Source organism: Oncorhynchus mykiss, chromosome 1 (assembly GCF_013265735.2).
Source record: "Oncorhynchus mykiss isolate Arlee chromosome 1, USDA_OmykA_1.1, whole genome shotgun sequence".
Taxonomy (NCBI): domain Eukaryota; kingdom Metazoa; phylum Chordata; class Actinopteri; order Salmoniformes; family Salmonidae; genus Oncorhynchus; species Oncorhynchus mykiss.
The window spans coordinates 85,644,952-85,672,676 of NC_048565.1; the positions used below are offsets into that span (position 1 = coordinate 85,644,952).

A 27,725-nucleotide genomic window follows, 5' to 3' on the forward strand; every position below is an offset into this window, starting at 1 on the left:
TACCTTAAATAGATTATGTTAATAACTGACAGTACCAGTGGTCTACTCTACCTTAAATATATTATGTTAATAACTGACTAGCAGTGGTCTACTCTACCTTAAATAGATTATGTTAATAACTGACAGTACCAGTGGTCTACTCTACCTTAAATAGGTTATGTTAATAACTGAGAGTACCAGTGGTCTACTCTACCTTAAATAGATTATGTTAATAACTGACTAGCAGTGGTCTACTCTACCTTAAATAGATTATGTTAATAACTGACAGTACCAGTGGTCTACTCTACCTTAAATAGATTATGTTAATGACTGACTAGCAGTGGTCTACTCTACCTTAAATAGATTATGTTAATAACTGAGAGTACCAGTGGTCTACTCTACCTTAAATAGATGATGTTAATAACTGACTAGCAGTGGTCTACTCTACCTTAAATAGGTTATGTTAATAACTGACAGTACCAGTGGTCTACTCTACCTTAAATAGATTATGTTAATAACTGACTAGCAGTGGTCTACTCTACCTTAAATAGATGATGTTAATAACTGACTAGCAGTGGTCTACTCTACCTTAAATAGGTTATGTTAATAACTGACAGTACCAGTGGTCTACTCTACCTTAAATAGATTATGTTAATAACTGACAGTACCAGTGGTCTACTCTACCTTAAATAGATTATGTTAATAACTGACTAGCAGTGGTCTACTCTACCTTAAATAGATTATGTTAATAACTGACAGTACCAGTGGTCTACTCTACCTTAAATATATTATGTTAATAACTGACTAGCAGTGGTCTACTCTACCTTAAATAGATTATGTTAATAACTGACTAGCAGTGGTCTACTCTACCTTAAATAGATTATGTTAATAACTGACAGTACCAGTGGTCTACTCTACCTTAAATAGGTTATGTTAATAACTGAGAGTACCAGTGGTCTACTCTACCTTAAATAGATGATGTTAATAACTGACTAGCAGTGGTCTACTCTACCTTAAATAGATTATGTTAATAACTGACTAGCAGTGGTCTACTCTACCTTAAATAGATGATGTTAATAACTGACAGTACCAGTGGTCTACTCTACCTTAAATAGATTATGTTAATAACTGACTAGCAGTGGTCTACTCTACCTTAAATAGATTATGTTAATAACTGACTAGCAGTGGTCTACTCTACCTTAAATAGATGATGTTAATAACTGACAGTACCAGTGGTCTACTCTACCTTAAATAGATGATGTTAATAACTGACTAGCAGTGGTCTACTCTACCTCAAAGAGATAATGGTAATGACTCTAATAACTGACTAGCAGTGGTCTAAAAAGAAAAAACAAGCCATGAGGTCGAAGCAATTGTCCGTAGACCTCAGAGACAGGATTATGTCGAGGCATAGGTCTGGGGAAGGATACCAAAACATGTCTACAGCATTGAAGGTCCACAAGAACAAAGTGGCCTCCATCATTCTTAAATGGAAGAAGTTTGGAACCACCAAGAATCTTCCTAGAGCTGGCCGCCCGGCCAAATTGAGCAATCGGGGGAGAAGGGCCTTGGTCAGGGAGGTGACCAAGAAAACCCGATAGTCACTCTGACAGAGCTCCAGAGTTCCTCTGTGGAGATAGTTGTCCTTCTGGAAGGTTCTCCCATCTCTGCATCACTCCACCATAAAGGCCTTTATGGTAGTAAAAGACAGCCCCTTTGGAGTTTGCCAAATTACTCTCAGACCATGAGAAAGAAGATTCTCTGGTCTGATGAAACCAAGATTTGGCCTGAATGCCAAGTGTCACGTCTGGAGGAAACCTGGCACCATCTCTACGGTGAAGCATGGTGATGGCAGCATAATGCTGTGGGGATGTTTTTCAGTGGCAGGGACTGGGGGAGTAGTCAGGTTCGAGGGAAAAATGAACGGAGCAAAGTACAGAGAGATCCTTGATGAAAAAATGCTCAGACTGGGGAGGTCCTGAGGATTTTGGAAGGCAAAGGTTCACCTTCCAACAGGACAACGACCCTGAGCACACAGCCAAGACAACCTAGGAGTGGCGTCAGGACTAATATCTGAACATCTCTGGAGAGACCTGAAAATAGCTGTGCAGATATGCTCCCCATCTAACCTGACAGAGCTTGAGAGAATCTGCAGAGAAGAATGGGAGAAACTCCCCATATACAGGTGTGCCAAGCTTGTAGTGTCATACCCAAGAAGATCTAAGGCTGTCATCGCTGCCCAAGGCGCTTCAACAAAATAGCCCTGTGACCATTTTATCATAACCTGTGTCAAGTCACATCTTCTAATCTCTGCTACGTAAGTGACTAAATAAACACATCCAGTCTAATATACAGCTACTGCTGAAATACCTAACCCCCTACTATAAAAGCAAGGACAGTGATGCAATAGCCATATGTTTTATGTAAAACGAAGAGAGCGGAGATGGTTCATTATTGATGAATAAAGTAAGAGGACACATGATTAACATTATACCAGGGATAGTGTCATCGTATAGGCACTACCGCTGGTATGTCAATCATATTTTATGACTTTTTTCATGATATCCTTATCAATGAATCAAGATCTCTTTCTTTTTCCATAAAACAAATAGCCCTGTGGCCGTTTCATCGTAGTCCTAGCCTGGCAAATAGTCTTAGCGGCCGTTTCATCATAGTCCTAGCCTGACAAATAGTCTTAGCGGCCGTTTCATCGTAGTCCTAGCCTGGCAAATAGTCTTAGCGGCCGTTTCATCGTAGTCCTAGCCTGGCAAATAGTCTTAGCGGCCGTTTCATCATAGTCCTAGCCTGGCAAATAGTCTTAGCGGCCGTTTCATCATAGTCCTAGCCTGGCAAATAGTCTTAGCGGACGTTTCATCATAGTCCTAGCCTGGCAAATAGTCTTAGCGGCCGTTTCATCATAGTCCTAGCCTGGCAAATAGTCTTAGCGGCCGTTTCATCATAGTCCTAGCCTGGCAAATAGTCTTAGCGGACGTTTCATCATAGTCCTAGCCTGGCAAATAGTCTTAGCGGCCGTTTCATCATAGTCCTAGCCTGGCAAATAGTCTTAGCGGCCGTTTCATCATAGTCCTAGCCTGGCAAATAGTCTTAGCGGCCGTTTCATCATAGTCCTAGCCTGGCAAATAGTCTTAGCGGCCGTTTCATCATAGTCCTAGCCTGGCAAATAGTCTTAGCGGCCGTTTCATCAGTCCTAGCCTGGCAAATAGTCTTAGCGGCTGTTTCATCATAGTCCTAGCCTGGCAAATAGTCTTAGCGGCCGTTTCATCATAGTCCTAGCCTGGCAAATAGTCTTAGCGGCCGTTTCATCATAGTCCTAGCCTGGCAAACAGTCTTAGCGGCTGTTTCATCATAGTCCTAGCCTGGCAAATAGCCCTGTGGCCGTTTCATCATAGTCCTAGCCTGGCAAATAGCCCTGTGTCCGTTTCATCATAGTCCTAGCCTGGCAAATAGCCCTGTGGCCGTTTCATCATAGTCCTAGCCTGGCAAATAGTCCTAACGGCTGTTTCATCATAGTCCTAGCCTGGCAAATAGCCCTGTGGCCGTTTCATCATAGTCCTAGCCTGGCAAATAGCCCTGTGTCCGTTTTCATCATAATCCTAGCCTGGCAAATTGACCTGTGCCCGTTTTCATCATAGTCCTAGCCTGGCAAATAGCCCTGTGTCCGTTTTCATCATAGTCCTAGCCTGGCAAATAGCCCTGTGTCCGTTTTCATCATAATCCTAGCCTGGCAAATAGCCCTGTGTCCGTTTTCATCATAATCCTAGCCTGGCAAATAGCCCTGTGTCCGTTTTCATCATAATCCTAGCCTGGCAAATAGACTTGTGCCCGTTTTCATCATAATCCTAGCCTGGCAAATAGCCCTGTGTCCGTTTTCATCATAATCCTAGCCTGGCAAATAGCCCTGTGTCCGTTTTCATCGTAATCCTAGCCTGGCAAATAGCCCTGTGTCCGTTTTCATCATAGTCCTAGCCTGGCAAATAGCCCTGTGTTAGTTTGCATCATCGTCCTAGCCTGGCTTTTATCGTTTAATATTACCTATGTCTCAGAAATCTCTGTGAATCTAGGATTATGGAATTATACACTAATGTTTAGCTGTATGTTTAGTTCGTGACTCCTTCATAAATAGCTTTGCAATCAATGTTGCTGTGAAGGTCTGTTTAGTGTTTTAATCTGTTCAGATGTTGCTGTGAAGGTCTGTTTAGTGTTTTAATCTGTTCAGATGTTGTTGTGTAAGGTCTGTTGAGTGTTTTAATCTGTTCAGATGTTGTTGTGAAGGTCTGTTGAGTGTTTTAATCTGTTCAGATGTCTGAAGGTCTGTTGTGTTTATTGTAATCAATGTCCTATTTCTTCTCAATACAGGAGTGGGCAGAAAACAATGAGACACGAGGCCAAATCGAAGACACTGTGCTGTATGCTTATTACTGTGAGTAGGATACTATTTGTATTCATATAGGCATATTTATCAAGGCACAGTGCCAGCAAATCATTTTCTGTTTGCTAAACCTTTTGTTTATAGTCAAATATTTACCATTGACTTATGTTTGTACCCGTTGTGACTTTAATAGTTTGAACAAATCAACTAATTCCTGATTGGTAGAGAGTGATTTTGTATGGAGTGAGAATCTCCATAGGAATAGATGTTTTTGTCCAGGTCTAGGATTAATCTGTGTCCAGGAAACTAGCCATTAAACTGTAAGGGACAGAGGGTCCCCACCTTCTCCATAATGAACTAATGAATGGTTGGATTAATCTGTGTCTGGGAAACTAGCCATTAAACTGTAAGGGACAGAGGTTCCCCACCTTCTCCATAATGAACTAATGAATGGTTGGATTAATCTGTGTCTGGGAAACTAGCCATTAAACTGTAAGGGACAGAGGTTCCCCACCTTCTCCATAATGAACTAATGAATGGTTGGATTAATCTGTGTCTGGGAAACTAGCCATTAAACTGTAAGGGACAGAGGGTCCCCACCTTCTCCACAATGAACTAATGAATGGTTGGATTAATCTGTGTCTGGGAAACTAGCCATTAAACTGTAAGGGACAGAGGGTCCCCACCTTCTCCATAATGAACTAATGAATGGTTGGATTAATCTGTGTCTGGGAAACTAGCCATTAAACTGTAAGGGACAGAGGGTCCCCACCTTCTCCATAATGAACTAATGAATGGTTGGATTAATCTGTGTCTGGGAAACTAGCCATTAAACTGTAAGGGACAGAGGGTCCCCACCTTCTCCACAATGAACTAATGAATGGTTGGATTAATCTGTGTCTGGGAAACTAGCCATTAAACTGTAAGGGACAGAGGGTCCCCACCTTCTCCATAATGAACTAATGAATGGTTGGATTAATCTGTGTCTGGGAAACTAGCCATTAAACTGTAAGGGACAGAGGGTCCCCACCTTCTCCATAATGAACTAATGAATGGTTGGATTTATTTGTGTCTCTGGTTGCCTGGTCAATAACACTGACATGAATACAATCTGTATTAATCTCAGTTAGCCTACCTAGGCAGTAATACAATCTGTTTTAATCTCAGTTAGCCTACCTAGGCAGTAATACAATCTGTATTAATCTCAGTTAGCCTACCTAGGCAGTAATGCAATCTGTATTAATCTCAGTTAGCCTACCTAGGCAGTAATACAATCTGTATTAATCTCAGTTAGCCTACCTAGGCAGTAATACAATCTGTATTAATCTCAGTTAGCCTACCTAGGCAGTAATACAATCTGTATTAATCTCAGTTAGCCTACCTAGGCAGTAATACAATCTGTATTAATCTCAGTTAGCCTACCTAGGCAGTAATACTGTTAGCCTATTTGATCATGAGCCGTTAGTTTCCTCAGCCCAGACCCTAGCCAATCAGAGAATCTACTTCCATCAGTCGCATAATGTCATCAGAACTTCTCTTTGACAGACAAGGTACAACACTGTGCATGTAAATCCCAGCATGCACTTCAATTCACTTGCCCACCATGCGTTACTTGACTTTGTCCTCTAGACTGAGTCGTAGACGCCACTAATATGATTTTCTGTGTTGCTGTCAAAGATTTGGATGAAAAATGCACTCAAAGGAAGAGTTGAATTTACAGGGTCTTATATAATGCAGAAGTAGTGAGGTCTTAAATGCAGATTTGGATCCTATCAGGAATGTAATTGATTTAATGGCCAAATGGCCTGTATATATTTTGTCTTGTGTATGGTACAGCAGTTCTACTCAGATTTGTCAGTTCTATCTCAAGGTACTTAGCTTACAATACGTGGAAGCATCATATCTCTCCCTGCATACAGAGTGGAGGGAGGGGGGAAGGACAGAGTGGAGGGAGGGGGGAAGGACAGAGTGGAGGGAGGGGGGAAGGACAGAGTGGAGGGAGGGGGGGGTCAGAGTGGAGGGAGGGGGGAGAGGACAGAGTGGAGGGAGGGAGGGGGGGAAGGAGAGGACAGAGTGGAGGGAGGGAGGGGGAGGAGAGGACAGAGTGGAGGGAGGGAGGGAGGAAGGAAGGAAGAGAGGACAGAGTGGAGGGAGGACAGTATAGAGTGGAAGGAAGGAGGGAGGACAGAGTGCAGGGAGGGGGAGGAGAGGACAGAGTGGAGGGAGGGAGGACAGTATAGAGTGGTGGGAGGGAGGAGAGGAGAGGACAGTGTAGAGTGGTGGGAGGGAGGAGAGGACGGCGTAGAGTGGTGGGAGGGAGGAGAGGAGAGGACGGCGTAGAGTGGTGGGAGGGAGGAGAGGAGAGGACAGTGTAGAGTGGTGGGAGGGAGGAGAGGACGGTGTAGAGTGGTGGGAGGGAAGAGAGGACGGTGTAGAGTGGTTGGAGGGAGAAGAGGACGGTGTAGAGTGGTGGGAGGGAGAAGAGGACGGCGTAGAGTGGTGGGAGGGAGGAGAGGACGGCGTAGAGTGGTGGGAGGGAGGAGAGGACGGCGTAGAGTGGTGGGAGGGAGGAGAGGAGAGGACGGTGTAGAGTGGTGGGAGGGAGGAGAGGACGGCGTAGAGTGGTGGGAGGGAGGAGAGGACGGCGTAGAGTGGTGGGAGGGAGGAGAGGACGATGTAGAGTGGTGGGAGGGAGGAGAGGAGAGGACGGTGTAGAGTGGTGGGAGGGAGGAGAGGACGGCGTAGAGTGGTGGGAGGGAGGAGAGGACGGCGTAGAGTGGTGGGAGGGAGGAGAGGACGGCGTAGAGTGGTGGGAGGGAGGAGAGGACGGCGTAGAGTGGTGGGAGGGAGGAGAGGACGGCGTAGAGTGGTGGGAGGGAGGAGAGGACGGCGTAGAGTGGTGGGAGGGAGGAGTGGACGGGGTAGAGTGGTGGGAGGGAGGAGAGGACGGCGTAGAGTGGTGGGAGGGAGGAGAGGACGGCGTAGAGTGGTGGGAGGGAGGAGAGGAGAGGACGGTGTAGAGTGGTGGGAGGGAGGAGAGGACGGCGTAGAGTGGTGGGAGGGAGGAGAGGACGGTGTAGAGTGGTGGGAGGGAGGAGAGGACGGTGTAGAGTGGTGGGAGGGAGGAGAGGACGGTGTAGAGTGGTGGGAGGGAGGAGAGGAGAGGACGGTGTAGAGTGGTGGGAGGGAGGAGAGGAGAGGACGGCGTAGAGTGGTGGGAGGGAGGAGAGGACGGTGTAGAGTGGTGGGAGGGAGGAGAGGACGGTGTAGAGTGGTGGGAGGGAGGAGAGGAGAGGACGGTGTAGAGTGGTGGGAGGGAGGAGAGGACGGCGTAGAGTGGTGGGAGGGAGGAGAGGAGAGGACGGTGTAGAGTGGTGGGAGGGAGGAGAGGACAGTGTAGAGTGGTGGGAGGGAGGAGAGGACAGTGTAGAGTGGTGGGAGGGAGGAGAGGACGGTGTACAGTGGTGGGAGGGAGGAGAGGACGGTGTAGAGTGGTGGGAGGGAGGAGAGGACGGCATAGAGTTGTGGGAGGGAGGAGAGGACGGCGTAGAGTGGTGGGAGGGAGGAGAGGACGGCGTAGAGTGGTGGGAGGGAGGAGAGGACGGTGTAGAGTGGTGGGAGGGAGGAGAGGAGAGGACGGTGTAGAGTGGTGGGAGGGAGGAGAGGACGGCGTAGAGTGGTGGGAGGGAGGAGAGGACGGCGTAGAGTGGTGGGAGGGAGGAGAGGACGGTGTAGAGTGGTGGGAGGGAGGAGATGACGGCATAGAGTTGTGGGAGGGAGGAGAGGACGGCGTAGAGTGGTGGGAGGGAGGAGAGGACGGCGTAGAGTGGTGGGAGGGAGGAGAGGACGGTGTAGAGTGGTGGGAGGGAGGAGAGGAGAGGACGGTGTAGAGTGGTGGGAGGGAGGAGAGGACGGCGTAGAGTGGTGGGAGGGAGGAGAGGACGGCGTAGAGTGGTGGGAGGGAGGAGAGGACAGAGTGGAGGGAGGGGGAGGAGAGGACAGAGTGGAGGGAGGGAGGACGGCGTAGAGTGGTGGGAGGGAGGAGAGGAGAGGACAGTGTAGAGTGGTGGGAGGGAGGAGAGGACGGCGTAGAGTGGTGGGAGGGAGGAGAGGATGTCGTAGAGTGGTGGGAGGGAGGAGAGGTCGGTGTAGAGTGACCAAGTCACCAAGCCTCTCTCACACCAAGCCTCTCTCACACCAAGCCTCTCTCACACCAAGCCTCTCTCACACCAAGCCTCTCTCACACCAAGCCTCTCTCACACCAAGCCTCTCTCACACCAAGCCTCGCTAACACCAAGCCTTGCTAACACCAAGCCTCGCTAACACCATGGGTTCAACCCAGCAAAGATGGAAATAGCAACAACATCTCTATCCTCCAGAACTGGCCAGCGTAATCATCCACTCTTTAACCCCTAGTGGTGATGTCTGCGCAATCTAATTAGCATAATACCATTCCCATAAAAACAGTCTGTTTAAACTTTAGATATCTGTTTTTTTGCATTGGATGCGTCTCAGTCCACTGCATCTGCCAATGTTGCACTTCCGCATCTTCGGTGAAAGGGGACAGAGCTAGAGTGGTGTTTGTTAGACCCTGAGATATCCCAAAATCGTTCTTTTTACAAAATCGCCTGTAGCGTCCTAACGGTTTGGCTTACAAACCATTTTTCTCCACGACCCCCACAAGCTGAAGTCGACCCCCACGTCTGAAGTCGACCCCCACGTCTGAAGTCGACCCCCACGTCTGAAGTCGATACAGCCAATCTGCCAACTTCTGCCTGTAGAGTCCGAACAGTCCAACTTCTGTCTGTAGCGTCCGAACAGTCCAACTTCTGTCTGTAGAGTCCGAACAGTCCAACTTCTGTCTGTAGCGTCCGAACAGTCCAACTTCTGTCTGTAGCGTCCGAACAGTCCAACTTCTGCCTGTAGCGTCCGAACAGTCCAACTTCTGCCTGTAGCGTCCGAACAGTCCAACTTCTGTCTGTAGAGTCCGAACAGTCCAACTTCTGTCTGTAGAGTCCGAACAGTCCAACTTCTGCCTGTAGAGTCCGAACAGTCCGTCTTCTGCCTGTAGAGTCCGAACAGTCCGTCTTCTGCCTGTAGAGTCCGAACAGTCCGTCTTCTGCCTGTAGAGTCCGAACAGTCCGTCTTCTGCCTGTAGAGTCCGAACAGTCCGTCTTCTGCCTGTAGAGTCCGAACAGTCCGTCTTCTGCCTGTAGAGTCCGAACAGTCCGTCTTCTGCCTGTAGAGTCCGAACAGTCCAACTTCTGCCTGTAGAGTCCGAACAGTCCAACTTCTGCCTGTAGAGTCCGAACAGTCCGTCTTCTGCCTGTAGAGTCCGAACAGTCCGTCTTCTGCCTGTAGAGTCCGAACAGTCCGTCTTCTGCCTGTAGAGTCCGAACAGTCCGTCTTCTGCCTGTAGAGTCCGAACAGTCCGTCTTCTGCCTGTAGAGTCCGAACAGTCCAACTTCTGCCTGTAGAGTCCGAACAGTCCAACTTCTGCCTGTAGAGTCCGAACAGTCCAACTTCTGCCTGTAGCGTCCGAACAGTCCAACTTCTGCCTGTAGAGTCCGAACAGTCCAACTTCTGCCTGTAGAGTCCGAACAGTCCAACTTCTGCCTGTAGAGTCCGAACAGTCCAACTTCTGCCTGTAGAGTCCGAACAGTCCAACTTCTGCCTGTAGAGTCCGAACAGTCCAACTTCTGCCTGTAGAGTCCGAACAGTCCAACTTCTGCCTGTAGAGTCCGAACAGTCCAACTTCTGCCTGTAGAGTCCGAACAGTCCGTCTTCTGCCTGTAGAGTCCGAACAGTCCAACTTCTGCCTGTAGAGTCCGAACAGTCCGTCTTCTGCCTGTAGAGTCCGAACAGTCCGTCTTCTGCCTGTAGAGTCCGAACAGTCCGTCTTCTGCCTGTAGAGTCCGAACAGTCCGTCTTCTGCCTGTAGAGTCCGAACAGTCCGTCTTCTGCCTGTAGAGTCCGAACAGTCCGTCTTCTGCCTGTAGAGTCCGAACAGTCCGTCTTCTGCCTGTAGAGTCCGAACAGTCCAACTTCTGCCTGTAGAGTCCGAACAGTCCAACTTCTGCCTGTAGAGTCCGAACAGTCCAACTTCTGTCTGTAGAGTCCGAACAGTCCAATTTCTGCCTGTAGAGTCCGAACAGTCCAACTTCTGCCTGTAGAGTCCGAACAGTCCAACTTCTGCCTGTAGAGTCCGAACAGTCCAACTTCTGCCTGTAGAGTCCGAACAGTCCAACTTCTGCCTGTAGCTTCCGAACAGTCCAACTTCTGCCTGTAGCGTCCGAACAGTCCCTCAGCAAGTTTTGCAATTACAATTCTAAGGGGCAGGCAGTGTTCACTTATCCAAATAGGGCATTTTACTGTTTTAATTTGAACACGTTTTTGTGTGTAAATAAAGTCTGATGTGATGTGTTTTCATTTCAGGCTGTAAGGCAACAAAAGGTGAACATTATGGAAGGGTTGGTGACTTTCCATACCCACTGTATATATGGAGACTGTTTAGTTCCAAAAATAAGGGGATAAATTCAAGTTAAAAAATAAAACAACATGTTTCCTGATCTTTCTTTTATCATTCAGATATAGGACAGACACTTCAGAACAAACTTTTGGGGACTATCTCTTGTTCAGTGTTGTCAATCTGTTATTCAATGCGTTTTGTTTAGGCTAATTAATAGCAGTAAGGCCAAATGTTTTTATTACATGTATATATTTATGGGATACTTCAAAAGGTCTTAAAATTCTAAATCAAATGGCAAAATGATCCTTCGTATGACCTCCTTAAAACAATTCCATATAGCTTATTCCAACACTGCCCCGGCTTAGACAGGGCTGACACTGTAATGGGTTAAATAAGAACTGTAGAAAGCAAAGTGAAGCAGAGAGAACAGAACAGTGGGGTAAAATCCCTGTTGAGCAGGATTATGAATCCTTAAAGCGAGATTGTCTCTCTAGAAACTCACTATGTGATTGTGTATTATCTATATAAAGAGTCCGGCTTTAAATGGGGGAAGTGTCATTCCTCCAATTACAGCGTTGAGTTTGACAGAGGCTGGACAGATCCGCTGGGCTGGCTGGCAGTTGTTTTGTTTTGTCATGGTTGAGAGACTATGATTCCTTTTTTACCCAGAAAGGAGGAGGGAGCAGGGGAGAGGCTTTAAAGAGCTTGCATACCCTAGCATGTGACATTGTGTGTCAATGTGATGGTGACTAAGGGAGCCTGTCTATGCTGCAGTGTGTGTGTTTTGTGCTGTGGAAATAACCTTCGGCAGTCGATCAGGAAGGTTCAAGGCTGTTGGTTAAAAAACATACAGTACATAAAACATATAGAAATGATGTGACTCTTCAAAGCCATTGACGAGGCTTATCTGCATTAGCAGCAACATGCATTGGTTTCTCTTGTTTATGATAACAAGTGTCTTTCTGTCACTGGTGTTTCTGATAACAAGTGTATTTCTGTCACTGGTGTTTATGATAACAAGTGTCTTTCTGTCACTGGTGTTTCTGATAACAAGTGTCTTTCTGTCACTGGTGTTTATGATAACAAGTGTCTTTCTGTCACTGGTGTTTCTGATAACAAGTCTCTTTCTGTCACTGGTGTTTCTGATAACAAGTGTCTTTCTGTCACCTGGTGTTTCTGATAACAAGTGTCTTTCTGTCACTGGTGTTTCTGATAACAAGTGTCTTTCTGTCACTGGTGTTTATGATAACAAGTCTCTTTCTGTCACTGGTGTTTATGATAACAAGTGTCTTTCTGTCACTGGTGTTTATGATAACAAGTGTCTTTCTGTCACTGGTGTTTCTGATAACAAGTGTCTTTCTGTCACTGGTGTTTATGATAACAAGTGTCTTTCTGTCACTGGTGTTTCTGATAACAAGTCTCTTTCTGTCACTGGTGTTTATGATAACAAGTCTCTTTCTGTCACTGGTGTTCCTGATAACAAGTGTCTTTCTGTCACTGGTGTTTCTGATAACAAGTGTCTTTCTGTCACTGGTGTTTCTGATAACAAGTGTCTTTCTGTCACTGGTGTTTCTGATAACAAGTGTCTTTCTGTCACTGGTGTTTATGATAACAAGTGTCTTTCTGTCACTGGTGTTTCTGATAACAAGTGTCTTTCTGTCACTGGTGTTTCTGATAACAAGTGTCTTTCTGTCACTGGTGTTTCTGATAACAAGTGTCTTTCTGTCACTGGTGTTTATGATAACAAGTGTCTTTCTGTCACTGGTGTTTCTGATAACAAGTCTCTTTCTGTCACTGGTGTTTCTGATAACAAGTGTCTTTCTGTCACCTGGTGTTTCTGATAACAAGTGTCTTTCTGTCACTGGTGTTTCTGATAACAAGTGTCTTTCTGTCACTGGTGTTTATGATAACAAGTCTCTTTCTGTCACTGGTGTTTATGATAACAAGTGTCTTTCTGTCACTGGTGTTTATGATAACAAGTGTCTTTCTGTCACTGGTGTTTATGATAACAAGTGTCTTTCTGTCACTGGTGTTTATGATAACAAGTGTCTTTCTGTCACTGGTGTTTCTGATAACAAGTCTCTTTCTGTCACTGGTGTTTATGATAACAAGTCTCTTTCTGTCACTGGTGTTCCTGATAACAAGTGTCTTTCTGTCACTGGTGTTTCTGATAACAAGTGTCTTTCTGTCACTGGTGTTTCTGATAACAAGTGTCTTTCTGTCACTGGTGTTTCTGATAACAAGTGTCTTTCTGTCACTGGTGTTTATGATAACAAGTGTCTTTCTGTCACTGGTGTTTCTGATAACAAGTGTCTTTCTGTCACTGGTGTTTCTGATAACAAGTGTCTTTCTGTCACTGGTGTTTCTGATAACAAGTGTCTTTCTGTCACTGGTGTTTATGATAACAAGTCTCTTTCTGTCACTGGTGTTTATGATAACAAGTGTCTTTCTGTCACTGGTGTTTATGATAACAAGTGTCTTTCTGTCACTGGTGTTTCTGATAACAAGTCTCTTTCTGTCACTGGTGTTTCTGATAACAAGTCTCTTTCTGTCACTGGTGTTTCTGATAACAAGTGTCTTTCTGTCACTGGCGTTTCTGATAACAAGTGTCTTTCTGTCACTGGTGTTTCTGATAACAAGTGTCTTTCTGTCACTGGTGTTTATGATAACAAGTGTCTTTCTGTCACTGGTGTTTCTGATAACAAGTGTCTTTCTGTCACTGGTGTTTCTGATAACAAGTGTCTTTCTGTCACTGGTGTTTATGATAACAAGTCTCTTTCTGTCACTGGTGTTTATGATAACAAGTGTCTTTCTGTCACTGGTGTTTCTGATAACAAGTGTCTTTCTGTCACTGGTGTTTCTGATAACAAGTGTCTTTCTGTCACTGGTGTTTCTGATAACAAGTGTCTTTCTGTCACTGGTGTTTCTGATAACAAGTGTCTTTCTGTCACTGGTGTTTCTGATAACAAGTCTCTTTCTGTCACTGGTGTTTCTGATAACAAGTGTCTTTCTGTCACTGGTGTTTCTGATAACAAGTGTCTTTCTGTCACTGGTGTTTCTGATAACAAGTGTCTTTCTGTCACTGGTGTTTATGATAACAAGTCTCTTTCTGTCACTGGTGTTTCTGATAACAAGTGTCTTTCTGTCACTGGTGTTTCTGATAACAAGTGTCTTTCTGTCACTGGTGTTTCTGATAACAAGTGTCTTTCTGTCACTGGTGTTTATGATAACAAGTCTCTTTCTGTCACTGGTGTTTATGATAACAAGTCTCTTTCTGTCACTGGTGTTTATGATAACAAGTGTCTTTCTGTCACTGGTGTTTCTGATAACAAGTGTCTTTCTGTCACTGGTGTTTCTGATAACAAGTCTCTTTCTGTCACTGGTGTTTCTGATAACAAGTGTCTTTCTGTCACTGGTGTTTATGATAACAAGTGTCTTTCTGTCACTGGTGTTTATGATAACAAGTGTCTTTCTGTCACTGGTGTTTATGATAACAAGTCTCTTTCTGTCACTGGTGTTTATGATAACAAGTCTCTTTCTGTCACTGGTGTTTATGATAACAAGTGTCTTTCTGTCACTGGTGTTTATGATAACAAGTGTCTTTCTGTCACTGGTGTTTCTGATAACAAGTGTCTTTCTGTCACTGGTGTTTCTGATAACAAGTGTCTTTCTGTCACTGGTGTTTATGATAACAAGTCTCTTTCTGTCACTGGTGTTTATGATAACAAGTGTCTTTCTGTCACTGGTGTTTCTGATAACAAGTGTCTTTCTGTCACTGGTGTTTCTGATAACAAGTGTCTTTCTGTCACTGGTGTTTCTGATAACAAGTGTCTTTCTGTCACTGGTGTTTCTGATAACAAGTGTCTTTCTGTCACTGGTGTTTCTGATAACAAGTCTCTTTCTGTCACTGGTGTTTCTGATAACAAGTGTCTTTCTGTCACTGGTGTTTCTGATAACAAGTGTCTTTCTGTCACTGGTGTTTCTGATAACAAGTCTCTTTCTGTCACTGGTGTTTATGATAACAAGTCTCTTTCTGTCACTGGTGTTTCTGATAACAAGTGTCTTTCTGTCACTGGTGTTTCTGATAACAAGTGTCTTTCTGTCACTGGTGTTTATGATAACAAGTGTCTTTCTGTCACTGGTGTTTATGATAACAAGTGTCTTTCTGTCACTGGTGTTCCTGATAACAAGTCTCTTTCTGTCACTGGTGTTTATGATAACAAGTGTCTTTCTGTCACTGGTGTTTATGATAACAAGTGTCTTTCTGTCACTGGTGTTCCTGATAACAAGTCTCTTTCTGTCACTGGTGTTTCTGATAACAAGTGTCTTTCTGTCACTGGTGTTTCTGATAACAAGTGTCTTTCTGTCACTGGTGTTTCTGATAACAAGTGTCTTTCTGTCACTGGTGTTTCTGATAACAAGTGTCTTTCTGTCACTGGTGTTTCTGATAACAAGTGTCTTTCTGTCACTGGTGTTTATGATAACAAGTGTCTTTCTGTCACTGGTGTTTATGATAACAAGTGTCTTTCTGTCACTGGTGTTCCTGATAACAAGTCTCTTTCTGTCACTGGTGTTTATGATAACAAGTGTCTTTCTGTCACTGGTGTTTATGATAACAAGTGTCTTTCTTTCACTGGTGTTTATGATAACAAGTCTCTTTCTGTCACTGGTGTTTCTGATAACAAGTCTCTTTCTGTCACTGGTGTTTATGATAACAAGTGTCTTTCTGTCACTGGTGTTTATGATAACAAGTGTCTTTCTGTCACTGGTGTTTCTGATAACAAGTGTCTTTCTGTCACTGGTGTTTATGATAACAAGTGTCTTTCTGTCACTGGTGTTTCTGATAACAAGTGTCTTTCTGTCACTGGTGTTTCTGATAACAAGTCTCTTTCTGTCACTGGTGTTTCTGATAACAAGTGTCTTTCTGTCACTGGTGTTTCTGATAACAAGTGTCTTTCTGTCACTGGTGTTTCTGATAACAAGTCTCTTTCTGTCACTGGTGTTTATGATAACAAGTCTCTTTCTGTCACTGGTGTTTCTGATAACAAGTGTCTTTCTGTCACTGGTGTTTCTGATAACAAGTGTCTTTCTGTCACTGGTGTTTATGATAACAAGTGTCTTTCTGTCACTGGTGTTTATGATAACAAGTGTCTTTCTGTCACTGGTGTTCCTGATAACAAGTGTCTTTCTGTCACTGGTGTTCCTGATAACAAGTGTCTTTCTGTCACTGGTGTTCCTGATAACAAGTGTCTTTCTGTCACTGGTGTTTCTGATTACAAGTGTCTTTCTGTCACTGGTGTTTCTGATAACAAGTGTCTTTCTGTCACTGGTGTTTCTGATAACAAGTGTCTTTCTGTCACTGGTGTTTCTGATAACAAGTGTCTTTCTGTCACTGGTGTTTCTGATAACAAGTGTCTTTCTGTCACTGGTGTTTATGATAACAAGTGTCTTTCTGTCACTGGTGTTTCTGATAACAAGTGTCTTTCTGTCACTGGTGTTTCTGATAACAAGTGTCTTTCTTTCACTGGTGTTTATGATAACAAGTGTCTTTCTGTCACTGGTGTTTCTGATAACAAGTGTCTTTCTGTCACTGGTGTTTCTGATAACAAGTGTCTTTCTGTCACTGGTGTTTCTGATAACAAGTGTCTTTCTGTCACTGGTGTTTCTGATAACAAGTGTCTTTCTGTCACTGGTGTTTCTGATAACAAGTCTCTTTCTGTCACTGGTGTTTCTGATAACAAGTGTCTTTCTGTCACTGGTGTTTATGATAAGTGTCTTTCTGTCACTGGTGTTTATGATAACAAGTCTCTTTCTGTCACTGGTGTTTCTGATAACAAGTCTCTTTCTGTCACTGGTGTTTATGATAACAAGTGTCTTTCTGTCACTGGTGTTTATGATAACAAGTGTCTTTCTGTCACTGGTGTTTCTGATAACAAGTGTCTTTCTGTCACTGGTGTTTCTGATAACAAGTGTCTTTCTGTCACTGGTGTTTCTGATAACAAGTGTCTTTCTGTCACTGGTGTTTCTGATAACAAGTCTCTTTCTGTCACTGGTGTTTCTGATAACAAGTGTCTTTCTGTCACTGGTGTTTCTGATAACAAGTGTCTTTCTGTCACTGGTGTTTCTGATAACAAGTCTCTTTCTGTCACTGGTGTTTATGATAACAAGTCTCTTTCTGTCACTGGTGTTTCTGATAACAAGTGTCTTTCTGTCACTGGTGTTTCTGATAACAAGTGTCTTTCTGTCACTGGTGTTTATGATAACAAGTGTCTTTCTGTCACTGGTGTTTATGATAACAAGTGTCTTTCTGTCACTGGTGTTCCTGATAACAAGTGTCTTTCTGTCACTGGTGTTCCTGATAACAAGTGTCTTTCTGTCACTGGTGTTCCTGATAACAAGTGTCTTTCTGTCACTGGTGTTTCTGATTACAAGTGTCTTTCTGTCACTGGTGTTTCTGATAACAAGTGTCTTTCTGTCACTGGTGTTTCTGATAACAAGTGTCTTTCTGTCACTGGTGTTTCTGATAACAAGTGTCTTTCTGTCACTGGTGTTTATGATAACAAGTGTCTTTCTGTCACTGGTGTTTATGATAACAAGTCTCTTTCTGTCACTGGTGTTTATGATAACAAGTGTCTTTCTGTCACTGGTGTTTCTGATAACAAGTGTCTTTCTGTCACTGGTGTTTATGATAACAAGTGTCTTTCTGTCACTGGTGTTTCTGATAACAAGTGTCTTTCTGTCACTGGTGTTTCTGATAACAAGTGTCTTTCTGTCACTGGTGTTTCTGATAACAAGTGTCTTTCTGTCACTGGTGTTTCTGATAACAAGTGTCTTTCTGTCACTGGTGTTTCTGATAACAAGTCTCTTTCTGTCACTGGTGTTTCTGATAACAAGTGTCTTTCTGTCACTGGTGTTTCTGATAACAAGTGTATTATTTGGTGTCTAGACTCTTTCAGCTCAACTAGTCTGTCCCCTTGTAGTGAGAACAATTGAAATGGCTGTCTTGATAAAATGGATGTTGTCATGGCAGCCAGCAACAGAGGGGGAGGAGTATCAGGAGCAAATAGTTCTCAAAATAAACTGAGGAGTCAACACTTTGTCTTTAAATCGAAAACAGCTTTTTTATGAGGGAGAAATAATTTATTTGGTAGCTAGTGAATCAAAGAGCTTGCAATCCTTTCAATGAGTCAAGGTAAATCTGACTAGAGACTTAGAGTGAGATGTTTTGAAATATAACTAGAATCAGATATTGTAGATGTTGTTTTACCATCCTCTATAGAAGGTCTCTACTGTAATATAACTAGAATCAGATATTGTAGATGTTGTTTTACCATCCTCTATAGGTCTCTACTGTAATATAACTAGAATCAGATATTGTAGATGTTGTTTTACCATCCTCTATAGAAGGTCTCTACTGTAATATAACTAGAATCAGATATTGTAGACAGTGTTTTACCATCCTCTATAGAAGGTCTCTACTGTTATATAACTAGAATCAGATATTGTAGACAGTGTTTTACCATCCTCTATAGGTCTCTACTGTAATATAACTAGAATCAGATATTGTAGACAGTGTTTTACCATCCTCTATAGAAGGTCTCTACTGTAATATAACTAGAATCAGATATTGTAGATGGTGTTTTACCATCCTCTATAGGTCTCTACTGTAATATAACTAGAATCAGATATTGTAGACAGTGTTTTACCATCCTCTATAGAAGGTCTCTACTGTAATATAACTAGAATCAGATATTGTAGATGGTGTTTTACCATCCTCTATAGGTCTCTACTGTAATATAACTAGAATCAGATATTGTAGACAGTGTTTTACCATCCTCTATAGGTCTCTACTGTAATATAACTAGAATCAGATATTGTAGACAGTGTTTTACCATCCTCTATAGGTCTCTACTGTAATATAACTAGAATCAGATATTGTAGACAGTGTTTTACCGTCCTCTATAGAAGGTCTCTACTGTAATATAACTAGAATCAGATATTGTAGACAGTGTTTTACCATCCTCTATAGGTCTCTACTGTAATATAACTAGAATCAGATATTGTAGACAGTGTTTTACCATCCTCTATAGGTCTCTACTGTAATATAACTAGAATCAGATATTGTAGACAGTGTTTTACCGTCCTCTATAGAAGGTCTCTACTGTAATATAACTAGAATCAGATATTGTAGACAGTGTTTTACCATCCTCTATAGAAGGTCTCTACTGTAATATAACTAGAATCAGATATTGTAGACAGTGTTTTACCATCCTCTATAGGTCTCTACTGTAATATAACTAGAATCAGATATTGTAGACAGTGTTTTACCATCCTCTATAGGTCTCTACTGTAATATAACTAGAATCAGATATTGTAGACAGTGTTTTACCATCCTCTATAGGTCTCTACTGTAATATAACTAGAATCAGATATTGTAGACAGTGTTTTACCATCCTCTATAGGTCTCTACTGTAATATAACTAGAATCAGATATTGTAGACAGTGTTTTACCATCCTCTATAGGTCTCTACTGTAATATAACTAGAATCAGATATTGTAGACAGTGTTTTACCATCCTCTATAGAAGGTCTCTACTGTAAGTCTAAGGCAGATTGTTGCAGTGATCCACGTTAATCTATTCCCCGTGGCAGCATGCAGATACACTGCAGTGGTACAGAGGGGTAATCAGATGCAGGGAGAACTGCAACATGTTGGCTATTTCACAACGACAGCGACTTCTAGAAGTTATCATCCTGGACACAGACCATGTAGTAGCAGGGTTAAATCCCATAGCTGGATTTTCAAGGTATTTCTCAGGGCTCCTACCGCTGTATTTCATGTTGAATTAGAGTTATTGATTGAGTATATTTTTCCTCCTCTCATTCTCTCCTCTTCTGCATCCTCTGAGAGGGATGGAAGGGGGAGGGGTGTGTTTTTATTCACCAGTAGGGGGAGCTGAAGCTCCATGTATATCTGAGCCTCAACACCACAGCCACCAAGGCTTCTAAAGAGGGTTCCTCCTGATCTAACCTTGAAAGCAGGATTTTTATTCAAAGGTAGATTGACAGGGGTTGTCAAAATCTCTCTCCCTGTCTCCCTCTCTCTCTCTTCCCTATTTCTCCTCCCTTTCTCTCTCTCTCTCTCTCTCTCTCTCTCTTTCTCTCTTTCTCTCTCTCCTATCTATTTCTCCTCCCTCGCTTTCTCTCTCTCTCTCTCTCTCTCTCTCTCTCTCTCTCTCTCAATTAATTTTCAATTTAAGAGGCTTTATTGGCATGGGAAACATATGTTTACATTGCCAAAGCAAGTGAAATAGATCATAAATAAGAGTGAAATAAACAATAAATAATTAATGGGTGAAGAACATTCAGAAATCTCTTCCAATACACATTGCCTGTGAGCGTCAGAGGTGAACCAGTTGCATACACAGCTCGAGCAAGACATTCATCAGCATTTCTCTGACTACGTTCCTCCATTGAGTCAAAAAACGTCTGATTCCGGGAGGACCATGAGCTGTTGTTATCGATAAGGTGTCTGATTCATCATTTTCACCTCGAGTGGAAGTAGAGGGACTTTTGTCAGAGGTTACTTGTTGTGAGCGCTGAGGGAACTTTATGCACTTGGCCAGATGATTCTGTATCTTTGTTGCATTCTTCACATATTATTTGCCACAGTATTTGCAAATGTACACAGCTTTTCCTTCTACATTAGCTGCAGTGAGATGTCTCCACACATCAGACAGTTTCCGTGGCATTTTCCTGTAAAGATTAGACTTTTTTTTATTTTTTATAAATAAAAATACAATTCCATGAACAGATAAATATTTAAGCAGTTAGATTAAACTGCTTAACAACGGGTGAAGTAACACTCCTCAGTTAGCAGGCTCAATCAAGCTGAAACTCACGTGGTAACAAAAACTAACTAGCAGCAATTGTAAACAAGTTAGACATGATTTAAACACACTTTGCTGTAGGCTACTTAACTACTAGTTAACAAAAAATAATGTATGTCATATAAGATGTATTCACCCCACCCAGTATTTTAATCAAAACTTACCAGAAATGTGAACTTACCAGAAATTCCACTGACTTGGGGATAGTTTAACCAAAATATGCCAGAAGACCTAGAATTGCCTTGTGTATCCTATTAAAAAGGTTCACTGTTATAAGCAAACTTTTTAAAAAGAATTTAGGCAAAATTCCCAGATTTTCCAGGCTTAACTTCCCATGGAACATTTCAGGAAGAATTCCGTAAATTTACCGGAAAGTTTCCAACCCTTTGCAACCATAATGCTGGTTTCATTTTGTTCCTTGAAAGATACGATCCACACACTTAATCATCAAGTTGATGAGCTTTAAACCTCTTCAGAGATTGATTTAATCATTAGACTGAAACATGTTTGGTTGTACAACAAACAATAATAGAAGCCTAATCATCTGCTCAAATAACAAAATACCAAGAAAATGATAAACCCACCCCCCCTCAGTCCCCTTCCACACCCCAGTGCCCATCCACCCCCCTCAGTCCCCATCCATCCACCCCCCCCTCCAGTCCCCATCCACCCCCCCCCCCCTCCAGTCCCCATCTACACCCCAACCCCCCCAGTCCCCATCCACACCCCAACCCACCCCCATCCACACCCGAACCCATTCCCCCCCTCAGTCCCCATCCACACCCCAACCCACCCCCATCCACACCCCGACCCATCCACACCCCAACCCACCCCCATCCACACCCCAACCCATTCCCCCCTCAGTCCCCATCCACACCCCAACCCATCCCCCCATCAGTCCCCATCCACACCCCAACCCCCCCCCCCCCCCCTCAGTCCCCATCCACCCCCTTCAGTCCCCATCCACACCCCAACCCACCCCCCCCCAGTCCCCATCCACACCCCAACCCCCTTTCCAGTCCCCATCCACACCCCAACCCAGTCCCCATCCACACCCCAACCCATTCCCCCCAACCCAGTCCACACCCCATCCCATCCCACCCCCATCCCAACTCATTCCCCAACCCAGTCCCCATCCACACCCCAACCCAGTCCCCATCAAAACCCCAACCCATTCCCCCCAACCCAGCCCCCATCCACCAACCCTCCCGCATCCTCCCTCCCCACAGGGAAACCATGCCTCCCACCCCACATTGATGCACTTGAAATGTCTCAGCCTTCTAGATTGTAGCAGGGTGAACAGGCTGTGGCTCGGGTAGCTGAGGTCCTTCATGATCTTCTAGATTGTAGTGGGGTGAACAGGCCATGGCTCGGGTAGCTGAGGTCCTTCATCATCTTCTTGGCCTTCCTGTGACACCGGGTGCTCAATATTATAATAGTATTAATATGCCATTTAGCCGAGGCTTTCATCCAAAGCGACTTACCAACATTCACATTGGATCCAGAGAGCTAAACCTGTCTCCCAGTCTATTCTGATTGTGAACTACTGTAGGATCTGGGTCCCTATTCATCAAGTATTTCTGATAAGGAGTGCTGATAAGGTTGGATAATTAGGATCAGCCCCCATCCACCAACCCTCCCGCATCCTCCCTCCCCACAGGGAAACCATGCCTCCCACCCCACATTGATGCACTTGAAATGTCTCAGCCTTCTAGATTGTAGCAGGGTGAACAGGCTGTGGCTCGGGTAGCTGAGGTCCTTCATGATCTTCTAGATTGTAGTGGGGTGAACAGGCCATTGCTCGGGTAGCTGAGGTCCTTCATGATCTTCTAGATTGTAGTGGGGTGAACAGGCCATGGCTCGGGTAGCTGAGGTCCTTCATGATCTTCTAGATTGTAGCAGGGTGAACAGGCCGTGGCTCGGGTAGCTGAGGTCCTTCATGATCTTCTAGATTGTAGCAGGGTGAACAGGCCATGGCTCGGGTAGCTGAGGTCCTTCATGATCTTCTAGATTGTAGCAGGGTGAACAGGCCGTGGCTCGGGTAGCTGAGGTCCTTCATCATCTTCTTGGCCTTCCTGTGACACCGGGTGCTCAATATTATAATAGTATTAATATGCCATTTAGCCGAGGCTTTCATCCAAAGCGACTTACCAACATTCACATTGGATCCAGAGAGCTAAACCTGTCTCCCAGTCTATTCTGATTGTGAACTACTGTAGGATCTGGGTCCCTATTCATCAAGTATTTCTGATAAGGAGTGCTGATAAGGTTGGATAATTAGGATCGCTTTTGCCTTTTAGATCATAATGAATAAGAGGTTGAACCTGATCCTAGATCACCACTCCTACTCTGACAAGCTCTTTGAATATGGACCCACATTTGACCTTGCATTTACAAAAGGTTAATGTCCCAAACATCCAAAACTCAGATGAACTCTAATCAGCTGCTTCTCTCTCTCCGTTGAGGCGTCTTGTTCTCAGGCCGGGCCGGGTGTTGAGCAGTGAGCACTTCAAAGCATTGGTGCAAGATAAGCCCCTCTAGCAACAGGCCTAACAACCCTGAGCTCTCTAAATAAATCATGGCTTTCAGTTTCATCTGCTGCGTTCCCGCCCCCATGCACCCTCATTTTGGGGATGGAAGAGGGGCTAGAGATCCTCATGGTCAACGTGCAACGTGTGTGTATTCTAGGGGAGGTGTGTGAGAGAAAGTATGTGTTTTGTGGGGTGCTTTGTCCTTAATTATTTACATTTGCATAATTTAGCAGATGCTCTTATCCAGAGCGACTTACAGGCGCAATTAGGGTTAAGGGCCTTGCTCAAGGGCACACCGGCAGATTTTTCACATAGTCGGCTCGGAGATTTAAACCCCAGGTAGAGTAAACCACCCATCCAACCCCAGGTAGAGTAAACCACCCCAGGTAGAGTAAACCACCCCAGGTAGAGTAAACCACCCCAGGTAGAGTAAACAACCCATCCAACCCCAGGTAGAGTAAACCACCCCAGGTAGAGTAAACCACCCCAGGTAGAGGTAAAGAGGAATACTGTAGGACAGAAGGTTGAGCATGTCAGAACAACCTGTCTCTGAGTTACTGGTGTGTTCAACAGTGTGTGCTGTTTTAAATTCAACTGTCAGAACATGTACAGAACCAGAACCCTTGTGTGTTACACCTCACATCCCCTCTGTACCCACTGTCCTGTGTGTTACACCTCACATCCCCTCTGTACCCACTGTCCTGTGTGTTACACCTCACATCCCCTCTGTACCCACTGTCCTGTGTGTTACACCTCACATCCCCTCTGTACCCACTGTCCTGTGTGTTACACCTCACATCCCCTCTGTACCCACTGTCCTGTGTGTTACACCTCACATCCCCTCTGTACCCACTGTCCTGTGTGTTACACCTCACATCCCCTCTGTACCCACTGTCCTGTGTGTTACACCTCACATCCCCTCTGTACCCACTGTCCTGTGTGTTACACCTCACATCCCCTCTGTACCCACTGTCCTGTGTGTTACACCTCACATCCCCTCTGTACCCACTGTCCTGTGTGTTACACCTCACATCCCCTCTGTACCCACTGTCCTGTGTGTTACACCTCACATCCCCTCTGTACCCACTGTCCTGTGTGTTACACCTCACATCCCCTCTGTACCCACTGTCCTGTGTGTTACACCTCACATCCCCTCTGTACCCACTGTCCTGTGTGTTACACCTCACATCCCCTCTGTACCCACTGTCCTGTGTGTTACACCTCACATCCCCTCTGTACCCACTGTCCTGTGTGTTACACCTCACATCCCCTTTGTACCCACTGTCCTGCAGCTTTCTTCTCATTTGACAGCCCTGCTTCAAGCCTTCAATCAGTTAAGAGTGGCGGACTGCTTCCTGAATGGCACCCTGTTCTCTTTAAAGGGACCTTGTGTTGACCCGGGCCTGCAGGGTATCCCATAGGCCCCACTTTTAGCTTTGATTCTCACTAGTGAGCCAGCCGTGCCTAGCAGAGCTTAGTACTGGCCTGGTTACATATCCACCGTAGTACTGGAACCACAATGTGAACAGACCAGATATCTAAGCCAGCAGGGTGCAGTTCAGGTTGGCACCGTGGTGTGAAGCTGGTATTAGATGGTGCACAGAAGGATGGACACGGGAGTGTAAGTCTAATTGTCTTGGCTGAAGAAGTATGTAGCTACAGTACGTGTCTATTCTCCAGTGGGCTGCAGTACTTCACATGGTCAACACTGAACACTTTCTACTTCCCTTTTTCCACCACTTCTATCTGTTCTTTTTACTAAATAATAGTTTGAACAGCCTGCCAGGTGAAAGCACTTCTGGCAAGGCCTCTATCTTCTTCTTCTCTCCTCAGTTTACCTCCACTTGTGTTCTGTAAGGTTTGGAGGCCAGGCCATCGAAGAACACTACTGGAACTATCAGGAAATAGGTTGTTCAATCTCCTGGGCCCATGGTACGGTTAAATATCACTTTAATGCACCGGTGTTATGAAGGAGGTGAATGAACTGTAATGAATGACTTCCCTTCAGAAAGTGGCCTGTGTGCCGGTCTTTTGGGTCAGTGGCTCATTATGATAATGTATTGCATCAAGAAGCTGCCCATCCTGCCCTTCCCCTGGTGTGTGTGTGTGTGTGTGTGTGTGTGTGTGTGTGTGTGTGTGTGTGTGTGTGTGTGTGTGTGTGTGTGTGTGTGTGTGTGTGTGTGTGAGTGTGAGTGAGTGAGTGAGTGAGTGATCCACATCAATCCACTATTCATGTCTTGTATTGCACGGCCACTCCAAGAAATTGATGCCGCTCTGCCTCCTGCAGCGCCAGGACTAGGAGCCCTGTGTACTCTGCCTCCTGCAGAGCCAGGCCAAGGAGCCCTGTGGACTCTGCCTCCTGCAACGCCAGGACAAGGAGCCCTGTGGACTCTGCCTCCTGCAGCGCCAGGACAAGGAGCCCCGTGGACTCTGCCTCCTGCAACACCAGGACAAGGAGCCCTGTGGACTCCGCCTCCTGCAGCGCCAGGACAAGGAGCCCTGTGGACTCTGCCTCCTGTAACGCCAGGACAAGGAGCCCTGTGGACTCTGCCTCCTGCAGAGCCAGGACAAGGAGCCCTGTGGACTCTGCCTCCTGCAGAGCCAGGACAAGGAGCCCTGTGGACTCTGCCTCCTGCAACGCCAGGACAAGAAGCCCTGTGGGCTCTGCCTCCTGCAACGCCAGAACAAGGAGCCCTGTGGACTCTGCCTCCTGCAGAGCCAGGACAAGAAGCCCTGTGGACTCTGCCTCCTGCAGAGCCAGGACAAGGAGCCCTGTGGACTCTGCCTCCTGCAGAGCCAGGACAAGGAGCCCTGTGGACTCTGCCTCCTGTAACGCCAGGACAAGGAGCCCTGTGGACTCTGCCTCCTGCAACGCCAGGACAAGGAGCCCTGCAGAGTTCCACAAGACCTGAGTTCAAACACTATTTGAAATCTTGAAACAGTTATGGTGTTTGTTCTAGCTTGGCTGGAGAGCCATATAGGCAGGATTTACCGTATTGGGGACTACTCTATTGGCTCATTGCGCCAGGCAAGCTGAATTAAGCCCAGATTTAGTATCTCTTACAAGAGGACTAGAGACTGTCTGCTTTTCAATCAGATAACGCACCATAGAAAACAGTTCAAAAGGGCTGTCTTCAGCCTTTTAAACATCTCAGGGATTTTTGTGCAGTTCTCCAAACGACCGAGATGATGACATGAACAGTGCAGTGGGTTGGTCTCGGACACCACATACTGAGGTCACCATCCAATTGAATAGGCCTAGGTCTCAGCTATATCATGCATGACATGAACAATGTACACTTTATGCCTGTACAATGTGGGCTGTAGCAATGAATCTTTCTCCATTTAGAGGGCAGTTAGCCTGGCTGACATAACATTGCATTTTCATGTCGTAATCCAAACCTCATTCTCACATGATGGAATTAAACATCATACTTTGTGTCCGGGTTCCCAGGCCACAGTCATCCACCTTTTCGTAATTAATGGAATGTGGACTCTGTTTTTTTTATGGTATCGATTTGGATTCTATTGCAGTCAGAGATCATGTGGAGAAATTCCTCTTGCAGCTTGGGGGAGGGGGGGGGTGGTGTGTGTGGCATATTCTGTCATCAGTATTCTTGGTGTTGCTCCGAAATAGGACGGTCAGGCCCTGGAGGTCGGTCTGCAGAGAATCTAATACAACAGCAAATGATCAAACAGGCTGATTTGTAATGTGATGAGGCTCGGCACAGGCCAAGAGGGTAATGCTGCTATACTGGCAGACTGTGCTAATTTACAAGCTTGTGACAATCAGTCGCAGGTCCTGCACAGCTGAGAGGGTGTGTGTGTGTGTGTGTGTGTGTGTGTGTGTGTGTGAGAGTGTGTGTGTGTGGAGGGTGAGGGATTTGTTATGTAGGAGTAGGATGTGCTGCATGACATGAGGGACTTGTTATGTAGGAATAGGATGTGCTGCATGACTTGAGGGACTTGTTAAGGAGGAATAGGATGTGCTGCATGACATGAGGGACTTGTTTTGTAGGAATAGGATGTGCTGCATGACATGAGGGACTTGTTTTGTAGGAATAGGATGTGCTGCATGACATGAGGGACTTGTTTTGTAGGAACAGGATGTGCTGCATGACATGAGGGACTTGTTTTCAGGGTTGATTTATTTTTGATCCCGTTAGAAAGAGATGTTGATTTTGATACTAACAGAGATATGGGGATGACCTTGGTGTGGTTTGGATCCATAGAGGTTCAGAGTCAACAGCTCAACTCAACTCACTTCATCTATCGTGAATGTGTTATTTGTCTAGCTATCTGTTTTCCACTCAGTGTCTGAAGGTCTATTTTGTATGCCAACAAAAAACAACCTTTGTGGAACAGGAAAATAGATCTAAATGGTAACATGCTGTAACATCTGTAGCTAGCTCTCGACTCTTAACTATCTAACATCAGCTAACTTGAATATCTCATTTTGTGAGACAC

The 27,725-nt window shown here is 44.9% G+C and overlaps 1 protein-coding gene across 3 annotated transcripts in view; it reads left to right on the top strand.

Annotated features, from left to right (window-relative positions):
* LOC110514631 (lysosomal cobalamin transport escort protein LMBD1) overlaps positions 1-27,725 on the top strand; it is a 221,406-nt gene that overhangs the window by 3,349 nt on the left and 190,332 nt on the right. For all 3 annotated transcript variants that reach the window (XM_036987666.1, XM_036987670.1, XM_036987674.1), the window contains exon 3: positions 4,357-4,420. In XM_036987666.1, coding sequence (XP_036843561.1) covers positions 4,357-4,420 — 64 coding nt within the window. The remainder of the gene's footprint in view (positions 1-4,356; positions 4,421-27,725) is intronic.